Genomic DNA, 13,189 nt, shown 5'->3' on the forward strand with positions numbered 1-13,189 from the left:
TCAAAGATTGTGTTGACTTAAAAAAAAAAAAAATCGCAACATGAGAGTAGGGAGTTAAGTTTTATTTGGGGCAAAATGGAGACTATGGCCTGGGAGGCAGAATTTTAGATAGCTCTGAGAAACTGCTCCAAAGAGGTAAGGGGGTTATGTATATATATATGATTTTAGTGAAGGAGGTATGTGCAGTTAAGCACATAGTTTAGGAGACGCTTCCTGCTCATCTTGTGAAGGTTACTGCTGGCCACGAGGAGCAGATGGCTCCACTAATGATCTTAGTGCTTTTCCAGATATGAGAAGATGCAAGAATTAGGCTCATAAAATCTCCTGAAAATATCTACCTGGTGGCCTGTTCTTCCAGCTTTTCCCAGAGCAGAGTACCTCGTTCTCGATCTCCACCTTGAACTCCTTTCAGGGTGTGTTGCAGGTCAGCGCCTGCAGTGGCTAGTGACTTAATTCTTGTAGAGGCAGAAGGCAAGTGACACTTTTTAGCTGGCAATGGCTGGGATTACGTGGCAGAGTCCAAATTCAGCTGCATTTAATTCATTGCTTTTTTTTTTTTTTAATTAAAGGAAGCTGAAAGGAAAACTGACAAAAATCTCAAAGCTAATCTAACCCATAGGGGCCCTGATTCCTCCTCTTCAGGAAATGTTGGGGGAGGGGGGCCGCCCCCTTGACTGGCTCAGTTCCCCTCCTACAACCCCTCCTGGAGAAACCCTCCCTAAATATTAATTCCTGCATATTTTTGTCCTTTATCTGGAAATCTCCTGCTCTACAATATGGACTATTTGCAGGCTCCTGCGGGTCTCAGAATCACCAAAGGAAAATAAAACAAAACACATTCCTGGACACACCAGAGGGTCTCTGATTCAGCTGGTATGAATCAACAGCGGGCTGGGGATTTTTAATTCCAGTCCAAGGATTGCGATGGGGATTAGGGGACACCTGCAGCCATTCGTGATGTTCAAGCTGGTTTTAGAAAAGGCAGAGGAACCAGAGATCAAATTGCCAACATCCGCTGGATCATCGAAAACGCAAGAGAGTTCCAGAAAAACATCTATTTCTGCTTTATTGACTATGCCAAAGCCTTTGACTGTGTGGATCACAATAAACTGAGGAAAATTCTGAAAGAGATGGGAATACCAGAACACCTAACCTGCCTCTTGAGAAATCTGTATGCAGGTCAGGAGGCAACAGTTAGAACTGGACGTGGAACAACAGACTAGTTCAAAATCGGAAAAGGAGTCCGTCAAAGCTGTATATTGTCACCCTGCTTATTTAACTTATATGCAGAGTACATCATGAGAAACGCTGGACTGGAAGAAACACAAGCTGGAATCAAGACTGCCGGGAGAAATAACAATAACCTCAGATATGCAGATGACCCCACCCTTATGGCAGAAAGTGAAGAGGAACTAAAAAGCCTCTTGATGAAAGTGAAAGAGGAGAGTGAAAAAGTTGGCTTAAAGCTCAACATTCAGAAAAGGAAGATCATGGCATCTGGTCCCATCACTTCATGGGAAATAGATAGGGAAACAGTGGAAACAGTGTCAGACTTTATTTTGGGGGGCTCCAAAATCACTGCAGATGGTAACTGCAGCCATGAAATTAAAAGATGCTTACTCCTTGGAAGAAAAGTTATGACCAACCTAGACAGCATATTCAAAAGCAGAGACATTACTTTGCTGACTAAGGTCCGTCTAGTCAAGGCTATGGTTTTTCCAGTAGTCATGTATGGATGTGAGAGTTGGACTGTGAAGGCTGAGCACTGAAGAATTGATGCTTTTGAACTGTGGTGTTAGAGAAGACTCTTGAGAGTCCCTTGGACTGCAAGGAGATCCAGCCAGTCCATTCTGAAGGAGATCAGCCCTGGGATTTCTTTGGAAGGAATGATGCTAACCCTGAAACTCCAGTACTTTGGCCACCTCATGCGAAGAGTTGACTCATTGGAAAAGACTTTGATGCTGGGAGGGATTGAGGGCAGGAGAAGGGGACGACAGAGGATGAGATGGCTGGATGGCATCACTGACTCAATGGACGTGAGTCTGAGTGAACTCCGGGAGTTGTTGATGGACAGGGAGGCCTGGCGTGCTGCAATTCATGGGGTCGCAAAGAGTCGGACATGACTGAGCGACTGAACTGAACTGAACTGCAGCCATTCTGCACTCTGACCACCAGAGGGCGCCATGGACCGAGCTAAGCGCTCCCCTTTGCGGTCTCGTTCCTCCAGACAGGTTGCTGTCATCAATGGCTTGCCGGTCAGACAACAAGGCTAGGGGCGAACCGTGCCCCAGGGGACAGGAGCTTCCACAGAGGAGGAAGCTGTCAGCAAAGGGGCTCACTCACAGCGGGCCGTGGACACCTGTGATCCTTGCACACTTGGACTCCAGAGCTCAGAGAGGAGTTCCGAGCTTGGAATTCTGATCAGTCTGTCCTGCTTCTGGGCTGTGCTGTTTACCCAGCCCTGAGCTCAGAGAGCAGCCCGTCTGTTCCGATGGGAAAGCCAAGACCCAGGCAGGGGCAAAAGCTTAGTGGCAGCGGCTCTGGCTCCCGGCCCACCTACAGCTCTCTGTCCGGCCAGCGCGGGCAGAGGGTGGACCCCAGGAAAGTTCAGCTGTGAGTCAGCTCTGAGGGCCCAGGGGATGGGACATAGAGCGGCCGGCGGGACCCTGCTTCTGCAGCTGCGGGTGGCCGTGGCCGTGGTGATTCAGCTTCCCTCTGCCTGCCTGGAGGGGGGCCCGCCCCGGGCTGGGAGACGGAGGAGGGATTAGGGTTAAGGAACGGGGGAGGGGCATTTAGGGGCCCGGTGGGCCAATTCTTCTGGATGCTGAGGTCCCACGGGATAACTGTGGCCAGAGATTAGGTGGTCCCGAGACTGGACTAGGTTGGAGTGTGCTGCGGGGTTGGGGGGGGTCCTTGAAGATGGAATCTCCTGAGAGGTTAGGAGTTTTTCATCTGGAAGATACCCCTCTGTGTTCGTCTCTATTGGGGGCCTTGCCTTGGCGCTGGGCGGGGCGGGGCCTGATACCCCACTGATGCGGGGAGGAGGACAGACAGGCTGACCACCCCGGCTGGGGTGGGGGGTGGTCTGCGGACGGAGGAGGAGCCCCGAGCGGGCGGCGTGGGGGCGGGGCGAGACGGCCCTCCGGAGGCGGGGCCTGACCCGAGGTGGCGGCCCGGCTCGGCCCAGTTTTCCGGGTGGGGCGCGTGGGGCGGCCGCGGAGGCGGGGCCTAGAGTGCGGAGCCTCGCTCTCCGCCCGAGCCTGGCGGGAGCCACCGCCGCTGCAGCCGGAGCCGCCGGGAGCCGGAGCCACAGCGCAGGCCCTGCCGGAGCCGAGCCGAGCCGAGCCGAACTCGCCGCCTGACACCGGCCGGAGCGCGGGGCCGGCGCGTCTGCCCGCTGCTGGGCCTGGGCAGTGTCGGACGCAGCGAGCCGGACCCACCGGCACCAACCCGGCGCGGGAGCCCGGATCGCCCCAACCAGGCCTGGCGTGAACTAGGCGGAGGACCCGGGGACTGGACCGAAGAGAAAAGGGATGGAGGATTCAGTCTAAGCGTAGCGTGGGCACTCGGGCGGGAGGAGAGTGGAGACTTCGCCTGGCACGGGCAGAGGTGCCCGGCGCTTACTAGGCCAGGCTTGAGCACCAGAGAGCCTGGCATCCCAGCTGAAGCGACCTGGGCTCTGGTCTCCCCGCGCCGAGGACACCGCACAGCTACTGGACCTCCGCTGCCGCAGGCTGGGCGCCAGAGGCTGTGCCCACACCTGCCTGAGACGGGGCTGGTCCAAGGTGGGGCTCTCTGGTGGCCCAGAGCTGGTCACCGGGGAGCCGGCCTCTTGCCGCGGCCCCACTGGTACCCATGTGCCGTTGCCCGCCGGAGCACCATGACGTCAGGATGACCTCTGCCGAGGCAGTGGCGGGGGCTGGCGGCGCTCGGTGGGCTGGGTCCGCCGAGTGGCCCCCTGACACCCCGCAGGCTCTTCGGCGGCCTGGCCGGGCCCGGGTGGCCGTGGCCGCGCTGGTGTGGTTGCTGGCGGGAGCCAGCATGTCGAGCCTCAACAAGTGGATTTTCACGGTGCACGGCTTCGGGCGGCCCCTTCTGCTGTCGGCGCTGCACATGCTGGCGGCCGCGGGGGCCTGCCACCGGGGGGCGCGGCGCCCCTTGCCCGGGCAGACCCGCCGCCAGGTGCTGCTGCTCAGCCTCACCTTCGGAGCCTCGATGGCTTGCGGCAACGTGGGCCTGAACGCCGTGCCCCTGGACTTGGCACAGCTGGCCACCACCACCACGCCGCTCATCACGCTGGCCCTGTCCGCGCTGCTGCTCGGCCGGCGCCACCACCCGCTGCAGTTTGCGGCCATGGGTCCGCTCTGCCTGGGGGCTGCTTGCAGCCTGTCGGGAGAGCTCCGGACGCCCCCGGCTGGCTGCGGTTTCCTGCTGGCGGCCACCTGCCTCCGCGGCCTCAAGTCCATTCAGCAGAGTGAGTAACCTAAGTCACTGGCTGAGGAGGTGGGAACCCAGGTGGGACTGTGGGAGTGTGGCCTGGGGAACCCTGTGAGGGGGTATGGCCGCTATCCCATTTTACTGATGACCAAACTGAGGCATGTGGCTTTGGAAGAGGCAGGAACTGAGGCTCAGAAAGGGCCAACTGCTCAGTGATTTCCAGGCCTCAAACTTAGGCTCTAGAGGCCCAGCTGGTTTTGTCCCCATTTGACACATAGAGGGGCTTGCCCTGGGCCATGTAAGCAGCCGCGGCAGAACCCAGTCAGACTGTAAAGAATCTGCCTCCAATACAAGAGACCCAGGTCCAGTCCCTGGGTGGGGAAGATCCCCTGGAGAAGGGCATGGCAACCCACTCCAGTATTCTTGCTTGGAAAGTCCCATGGATGGAGGAGCCTGGCGGGCTACCGTCCATGGGGGTTCCAAAGAGTCGGGCGCAACTGAGCAGCTTTCACATCACTCCGGCAGAGTCCGTGCTGTCCTAGTGATGTGGCATAAGACTGTGGGCCCAGAGGGAGGCTTGACAGTGGGAACTGGTGGGAGAGAAAGAGGGCAAGATGGTAAACCAGGATTTGGAAGTGGTGCGGAGGGTGGGGCTTGCTAAGTCTGGGAAGGGGTGGTGTCTTCTGGGAACTGCAGTGTAACAGGCCCTATACTAGGTGTTCACTTTGAGTTGTCATGGCAACCACTACTTTCATCCCCATTTTACAGATGATGGAACTGAGACCCAGAGAAATTCATGATTTTCCCAGAGTCACACAGCTCCAAAGGACCAGAATCCTGGTCCATGTGACTCTGGACCTTAGCTCTGGTGGAAGGGGGTTGGGGGCTCTGGGCAGAGGGTAGGGTGGAGATTCCAAACCCAGACCCTGCAAAATCACTCTGCTGGAGGGAGGTGATCACTTTCCTGCCTGTCCTACTGAGGGTTCTTCGAGTCACAGCCCCCACCCTGTCTCTGCGCCTACTCAGGGTAGGGAGGCCTGCGTTCCAGCCACATGTGGGCTCATAATTCCCAGGTGACCTGGGGCGGATCTGGAGCTTGTCTGGGCCTCAGTCTGCCTGTCTGTTTGGTGGAGGAGGTCAGAGCTGACAGAGTCCCAGGACTTTCTTGCTCTCCCTCCCTGCGGTTCTGAGATCCTATGACCCAGGCCTGGAAGAGGGAAAAGGTTGTTCCAAGGGCACTGGGCTGGGGTTAGGGCAGCCTGCAACCAGGAAAGGTTGAAGTCAGAGCTCAGGCCTGCCCTGGAATCAGGACCCAGAGGCTCTGTCCCCATCTTCCTGGGCCCTGAGGCAGGGCCAAAGCCCAGTTCTATTTTTGCCTTCAGGTTACTTGAGAGCTGGGGCCTGAGCTCTGGGCATGAGTCAGTGGGAAACTTGACCTTGTGCCCCACCCTGAGCAGGGCCAGGCTGGGAAGGCCCCAACCTAAGGCCCACACCGCACCTGCTGAGGCCCAGCCTCCTCACCCGAGAAGAGCCCCGCCAGCAGGACAGGCTGTGGCCGGCCAGGCCTCGGGCACACGGACAGGAGCTGGCAGGTGCCTGGCATCAGGCACCTTAGCCTCCTCGGCTCTGCCAGCTCCCTCCTTGTCGCCTGCCTGCCCCTGAGGCAGGTTGGATGCTGGCTCTGGGCTCCCACAGGGCCCTCTGCGTCCCCATCAGGACTCCATGTGCCTTGTATTGATATTATAGCCACTTGGTTACCTGTCTGCCTCCCACCAGGCAGGAGCTCCGAGAGGGCATGGTTTAGCTTTGGGGCAGCTCCATGTCCCCAGCACTTGACTTGGGGCCTGGCGCAGGCAAGGTACCACTTAAACGGTGAATTTGTTAATGGTCTGATGGAAGAATTGGTAGGCTGCTTAAGCTGCTTGGCTCATTATGCTAAGGAGAGAGCTTAGGAGGCTAATAGAGATGGGAGCCCAGCACAGAGGTGGGTCAGAACAGACTGGAGGCCAGGGATGAGGTGGGTTTTGGACAAGAGATTCCTACTCGCAGACTTTCCAAGAAAGTCACCAGGGCCAATTTAGACTAGAATGTGAGTGACTGACACCAGCTCCTTTCCTGATGGCACACTCCAAGGGAGCAGAGGATGAAAGTCCAGGTCGAGGAGTACCCAGCAGCTTGCCTCCTTCCTGGGCCAGTTGCAGGCCTGGGGGGACCACACATGGAGAGGAGTGATGCTACCTCTCCCCTCACAGAAAGGCTGGGAGATGGGGTGCCAGCGCGCTGAGACTTGTCCTCAGCCACACCCACCTGCATCAGGTTGACCCCATTCCCATCTGCTGAGCTCTCAGGCTGGTGGGGAGACACCCTCAGAAGGAGCGATCACAAAGCAGGGAAGAAGTGCTAGAGCCACGGTGGGCCCAGCCGTGACTGGGATGGCTGCTTCTCGGGGAGACCAGAGAAGGCTGCCTGGGGGAGGAGGCAGGCAGTGGTGGTGACAGCTGCGCCCTGACTATGGGTACGTGCTGCGCCCCGCTCTTCACACGGCCAGAGCAGGAAAGGGCATTCTGGGAGCGGGACGCAAGCCCTGCCAGGGCGCGGTGTCAGCCAGCGGGTTGCACGTAGGGAGTCATGACAGCTGCCGTGGGCAGCAGTTGCCCCTGGGCACGGGTCCTGCGCTCAGCACCTCACACGCCCCCATGAGGGCATGTTGTTACTCCGCCTGTGCTCCCGCAAGGGGACAGGCATAGAGAGAGGGTGACCTGTGTGATATCACACAGCTCGTGATGGAGCAGAGGTGGGATAAGCCCAAAGCCAACAGAACGGCGTCCAGAGGGTGTTAGTCTGCATGTGGCTGAAATGTGGCGTGTTCGGATGATGAAACGGAAATACCTTTGGAGGAGAAGTTGAAATGCAGGGTTTGGGGTAAGCAGGCAGGGGAGAGGTCGCTGAGGAGGCCGGATGACAGGTCGGTGGGGTAACTGACTCTTTTCCTGGGCTGGAGGGGACAGTGTGTGGGGGGAGGGAGAGGGCTGGCTGGATTATAGAACGTGGGGCATGGGGCCGAGCGGGGAGGTTAGAGCCTGCCTGCCTGGCTCTCAGAGAGTGAAATTCGCCAAAGGTGAAGTTCACCTGCAGTCCTGACCACCTGCCAGTGATTGCACCTTGAACACGAAGGCCACAGGCAGCTCGTAATGGTGCTAAATTTGGAGCCGCCAAACAGGAGGCATTCCAGTTATCTGTTCATTTCTAGAAATGCTTGACAGAAGGACCATTGCCTAGAGAACAAAGCCAAAACATCAAAATGAAATCGAGAGAGAAATAAGATTTCCTAAGCATAGCCTCTGAGTAAGCGCCTCTGTGGTTCTTTGGAAAGTGTGTGTCAGAAAACACATTGAGGCTGAGAGAGCCCTGGGAGGGGCTGGGGAGACCTTACTCATCTCTCTCCACGAAACCTTGGAGAAGGCACAAAACCGCCGTTGCCTCTGCAAGTACCGTCATTTCAGCTCAGCCATGTGAGATTTTATGACGGGCCCTGCTTCCTTTGTGAACCAACTGGGTGGTAATGTGTACACACACAGGCAGACATGAGCAAGATGCTAGGAGGCCCTCTTTCCTTGCAAAGGCCAAGGTTTCCTCTGTGTCCTGGATTTGTCTTGACAAGCTCCAGCGTCCATAGTGAAAGGTGCTAACTATCTGCGGTAAACCGTGAGTGACAGGGATTTGCCCTGGCGGTCCAGTGGTTAAGACTTCATCTTCCAGTGCACGGGGTGCAGGTTCGATCCCTTGTCGAGGAACTAAGACCCCACGTGCTTCTTGGCCAAGAAATCAAAACATAAAACAGAAGCAGTATTGAAACAAATTCAATAAAGACTTTAAAAATGGTCCACATTAAAAAAAAAATCGTAACAAAACAAAACACACCCACACTCACGTAGTGAGTGACAGCTGGGCCCAACAATGAACTCGTTGTTGTGTCTGTCATCCCAGTGGTCACAAGTGATTGAACATGTGACTCAGATGGTTTTGAATATTTTCAAACTCTCTCTCTTATAACGTAAAGGCCCACATAGCTAGTGCGTGGCCGAGCTGGGAGTGCTGCAGGGAGCAGCGTGGCAGCCACACCGTGGGGCTGGGAGTGCCAGAATGGCCGAAGCCAAGGAAGCACAGCTGGGGCCCCTTGGTTCAGCACCTTCAAAGCTGGTTATGAGTCCAGGATGTTTTTCTTCAGGGCCTGGGAAGCCCCTGGAGATTTTTTTCTTTTTCACATTTATTGATCAGTGGGATATCACAGATTATTGTTTCAGCTTGTGGGAGGAGTCAGTGATAACAGGCTTATTCCTCTTGTTTTTTTACGCTTACTGACTGAAGCTTACCTGATAAGGGCTTTATGTACATTATTTTAATCTGCATATTTAAGGTTTTATTGGGGCTTCCCAGGTGGCGCTAGTGGTAAAGAACCTGACTGCCGATGCAGGGGACACGGGAGAGACTTGGGTTCGATCCCTGGGTCGGGAAGATCCCCTGGAGAAGGGCATGGCAGCACACTCCAGTCTTCCTGCCTAGAGAATCCCAGGGTCAGAAGAGCCTGGCAGGCTACAGTCCATGGGGTCGCAAAGAGTCGGACACGACTGAAGCGACATAGCCTGCACAAGGTTTTATTACCCCTGGACTCTGCAGGTGAGGAAACCTAGGCCTCCAGAGGTTAAGGGCCAGGTCACAGCTGGCCAGGAGCGGACCGGGTCACCACCCAGGTGGTCTGACCTTCCCGTTACAGAGCGGGAGCCCCTCGTTCTGCCGGAGGGGCTGGGGCAGGCTTCCTGGAGGTCGGGGCAGGCTGGCCTCACGGGGGGTCGCCTGGCGCCCGGTGCTGACGGCTGTTGCCCTGGTTGCAGGTGCCCTGTTGCAGGAAGAACGGCTGGACGCGGTGACCCTGCTGTACGCCACCTCGCTGCCCAGCTTCTGCCTGTTGGCCGGCGCTGCCCTGGTGCTGGAGGCCAGCGTGGCACCGCCGCCCGCCCCCACCGACTCCCGCCTCTGGGCCTGTGTCCTGCTCAGCTGCCTCCTGTCTGTGCTCTACAACCTGGCCAGCTTCTCCCTGCTGGCCCTCACCTCGGCCCTCACGGTCCACGTCCTGGGCAACCTCACTGTCGTGGGCAACCTCGTCTTGTCCCGGCTGCTGTTCGGCAGCCGCCTCAGCACCCTCAGCTACGTGGGTGTGGCGCTCACCCTTTCTGGAATGTTCCTTTACCACAACTGCGAGTTCGTGGCCTCCTGGGCTACCCGCCGGGGCTTCCGGCGGAGGGGCCAGCCTGGCAAGGGTCTCTGAGACCTGAGAGAGCACAGGGACCACCCGAGACTGCCCTGGCCTGAATCCAGCCTTGGCCCATGGCCACGGGAGAGTGGGCAGCCGCTGGGGCCGTCGGGGGAGACGGATCTTCCCGCAGGGTCGCCGTGGAGGCTGCAGTGGGGTCTCCTAGAGCGTCCCGGCTCCTGTCCCTGCCTGCCTCTCCTCATCACAGACCCCACTCACCACTGGATGGTGGGTCCAGGCACAGTCGCTGTGCTTGTCAGAGTACTTATGACGATTAGGGTCAAGTACTGCACTGAAAATTGCTGGCTAAGCTTGGAAAACCTCACCAACGTTCTGACAGTGATGGTGGTGATGGTGGTGATGATGGCGATGATTCTTGGCGGTCGCACAATCCTTCCTCCAGGAAGTGGGGGAGGCAGCTAGGGGGCCCAGGGGGTCGTCTGTGCCAACTCCAGGCAGCTGCTGTGGCCTCAGCCCTGGGCCCCCCAACGTTGGGTCTTCCGTCCTCAAATAAACTATTTTTGCTTGTACACCTGTGTCATTTCTCGGGGTGGCGGCCAAGGAAACACAGGCACACCTGCCGCCCACCCAGAAACAAGGACCTGCTCCCGCCCTCACTGGGGCCTGGCCAGCCCCCACACTGGCCCAGACCGCTGCTCTGACCCCTCACGCTATTTGCCCGCAGCCTTGAGGGAAATCTCTTAAAACGCATGGTTTCTGTGGCTCCACGCGGCTCGTGGGACAAGGTCAGGCCTAGCCCCGCGGCCTCTCCCCCTCCCCTCCATCGTCACTGTTCAGTCGCTAAGTCTTGTCTGACTCTTGGCGACCCCACGGACTGCAGCAAGCCAGGCTCCTCCCTCCTCCACTATCTCCCGGAGCTTGCTCAAACTCATGTCCATTGAGTCAATGATGCCATCCAACCATCTCATCCTCTGTCGACCCCGTCTCCTGCCCTCAATCTTTCCCAGCATCAGCGCCACCTTCAATCCACACCTCCTTCCATCAGGTACCCCGTGACACCCAGCCGCCCACTGGAGTTTCTGCACATGCTGGTCCCTGGTCTGTGGTCTTCCTACATCAGCTTCTCCCTTCTCATGGCTAAACCCTTGCCTGGGGGTGAAAACCCAAAGTGTACAACTCTCCTCTAAAAGAAAAACCAGAAAAGAAGCCTGAGGAAGGAAAGGCCTGGGTGAGGGGCCGTGTCCAGGGCTGTGAGCACAGGGGGCAAGGAATGGGGTGGTCCCACGGCAGCAGGAGCGTGGGGGTGGGGGGTGGAGCATCTGGGCAGCCGGCCTGACCCAGCTGCCTCACTTCCCATCCTTCCCTTGGCTGCAGGCATTTAACTCCAGCCACCCACCTGTCTCCACTGCAGGCCCCCTGTTAAAAACCATAAGGTCCCTGCCTCGGTTAGAGACTCTGGGGACCTAATCCTGCTCTGCCCGCTTCACTGTGCCTGGGGCAGGTACCTCCCCTCTCTGAGCCTCGGTTTCCAGATCTGCAAAATGGGCTGGTGATCCCCGGGGAGAGGATTTCCACCGAGGACCTGGTGGGCAGGGCCAGGGGTGGAGGGGGGACAATGGGGCCAGTGGGTTTGGTCCCTAGTGTGAGCTAGTCACCCACTCTCTCTGAAGCTCTAGGTGCATCTGGAAAATGGGAGGATGGGGTCTGGATCTTGGCCAGGCCGGGGCTGGGGTCTAGAGTGCCTGGGACTCAGAGATTATTAATTCCTTCATGTGGCTGGAATTTGTGGTCAGGGCTACACGGAGGGTCGGGCCCAGGCTGGGGTCGGGGCAACGAGGGCCTGGGGAGCGCCTGGCACATGCAGGACTGGTGCAGAGTTGCCTGCCCTGGCCTCTGTGCAGGCGGGTCTAGCGGAGGGGAAGTGGGCCTCGGCTGAGTCACTGGACACCCACCCTCTGTGTGAGTCAGAGAAGCCACCAGCCCAGCCCTGTCCTGGTGTAGCCTGAATACCTCCGGGCTCCACCCTGAGGCTTGGCCAGATGGAACAGAGGATGGATGGTTTCTGGCGGGTGGGCCTCCCTGGTCCTCAGGACCCTTCCCCTTTAAAGGGGCCTCCTGCAGCTCCCTGGGCCCTGGGGAATGCTTGGCTTCAGAGTGAGCCTCCTGTCTGATCAAAGCCAGCCCCTGGTCGGGGTAGGGGGGCAGGGGGGAGTTGGAGCCATGCTTGACCTGGGGACCACCCAGCATTGAGGTGTTTCCTTCAAAGTCAGAGGTACACCCCTCCTAATCACTTCCTGCTGGAGTGGGCACAGTGAATGCTGGCCTGGGAGTCAGAAAGCCTGGGGGTGTGTCCTGGTCCCCTTTCTCGCCGTCTGACCTGTTTGGTTTCCCCTGGCTTCACAGAGAACCTCACAGTGAAGGGCTCAGGAGGTGATTCCCATGGACAGCCCTCTAGGCTCTGCTTCTAACTTGTCCTGTTGCCTCCGGTGAGTCACTTGACCTCCCCAGCCTCCCTCTTTGTACCCAGTCTCGGCTGGGAAGCCTTCTTGGGATGACAGATGTCACCTTCCTTGGGGGCGGTTCCCTACCCCAGCCTTCCCCACCCCACGCCAGTCTGGGTTGACAGCCACAGTTGAAGGTCACCCCAGCTCCCTGCACCTCTCCAGGAAGGGCTGCCAGCACATCCCACTCTCAGAACTGGTTTGTCTCCGAGACATTTGCTCACTGCCGTGTCCCCAGCACCAGCACATAACCTGCCATGGATGGAGTAGGCGGGAGATAACACAAGTCAAAAGCAGGGGTCAGACCTGGGTTCGAACCCCAGCCCTGGCATGTCTGAGCTGTGTGACCCTGGGCAGGGGTTTTCCCCTCCTGTGCCTCTTGTGTGTTAAGTGGGGGGATGGTGGGGACAGAGCCTCACGAGCCTGTCTGGCTCTGGGAGGCTGCAGGGGCTAATATGGGGCAAGTACTTAGCAATAGTGGCTGAGACTGGATGAAAAATGAACCAGTCGATCTAAGAAAGAAATGAGAGATTTTATTTGCACTGAGTTTAAAGACTGTAACCCGGGAAGGGCATCTCAGAAAGCTCTGAGAATTGTTCTGCCCGTTAGGAGTAGGGTAACAGTTATGTAAGTATTTTTGAGACGGAGGGCTGTACATCAAATGACAGTTTACGTAATCTGGGTCTAAGCGTCGCCGTGGTGGATCATGTGACCCCCTTCCAAGTTTCAAGAAGGAGCATTATCTTTTGAGGCATTGTCTCGATGCTGGGAGAAATGTTGCTCTTTGTGGTTGAGCAGGTGTTCCTGCTGGTGGGGTGTTCTGGCCGATGCGTACTTGCAGATGCAGAACGCACAGTGTGGGCAGAGGGGAGGTGGAAAAGGCAGAGAAGAGTTTACTGTGTTGAGCTTTTTCCTGTCTTAACATAAGGCGTGAATTTTATTTCACAAACTTACTAGGTCCTTGAGCCATGTGAGCAGA

At 57.4% G+C, this 13,189-nt stretch overlaps 1 protein-coding gene across 1 annotated transcript; it reads left to right on the forward strand.

Moving 5' to 3' along the window:
• The first annotated feature begins 542 nt into the window (after positions 1–542).
• Positions 543–10,278, forward strand: SLC35E4 (solute carrier family 35 member E4). The gene is made up of 2 exons (XM_069556895.1): positions 543–4,474; positions 9,330–10,278. The coding sequence occupies exons 1-2, from the start codon at positions 3,856–3,858 to the stop codon at positions 9,761–9,763; spliced, it is 1,053 nt and encodes a 350-aa protein (XP_069412996.1). The 5' UTR covers positions 543–3,855; the 3' UTR covers positions 9,764–10,278.
• Positions 10,279–13,189: the final 2,911 nt, after the last annotated feature.

The sequence above is a fragment of the Ovis canadensis genome, chromosome 17 (assembly GCF_042477335.2).
Source record: "Ovis canadensis isolate MfBH-ARS-UI-01 breed Bighorn chromosome 17, ARS-UI_OviCan_v2, whole genome shotgun sequence".
In the NCBI taxonomy this organism is placed as follows: domain Eukaryota; kingdom Metazoa; phylum Chordata; class Mammalia; order Artiodactyla; family Bovidae; genus Ovis; species Ovis canadensis.

Bases quoted from the DNA above. Each gene is read 5' to 3' on its own strand.
- SLC35E4 (XM_069556895.1), top strand. From the start codon at position 3,856: ATGTGCCGTTGCCCGCCGGAGCACCATGACGTCAGGATGACCTCTGCC. The intron at 4,475-9,329 runs GTGAGTAACCTA...CCCTGGTTGCAG, and splicing joins CCTCAAGTCCATTCAGCAGA to GTGCCCTGTTGCAGGAAGAA.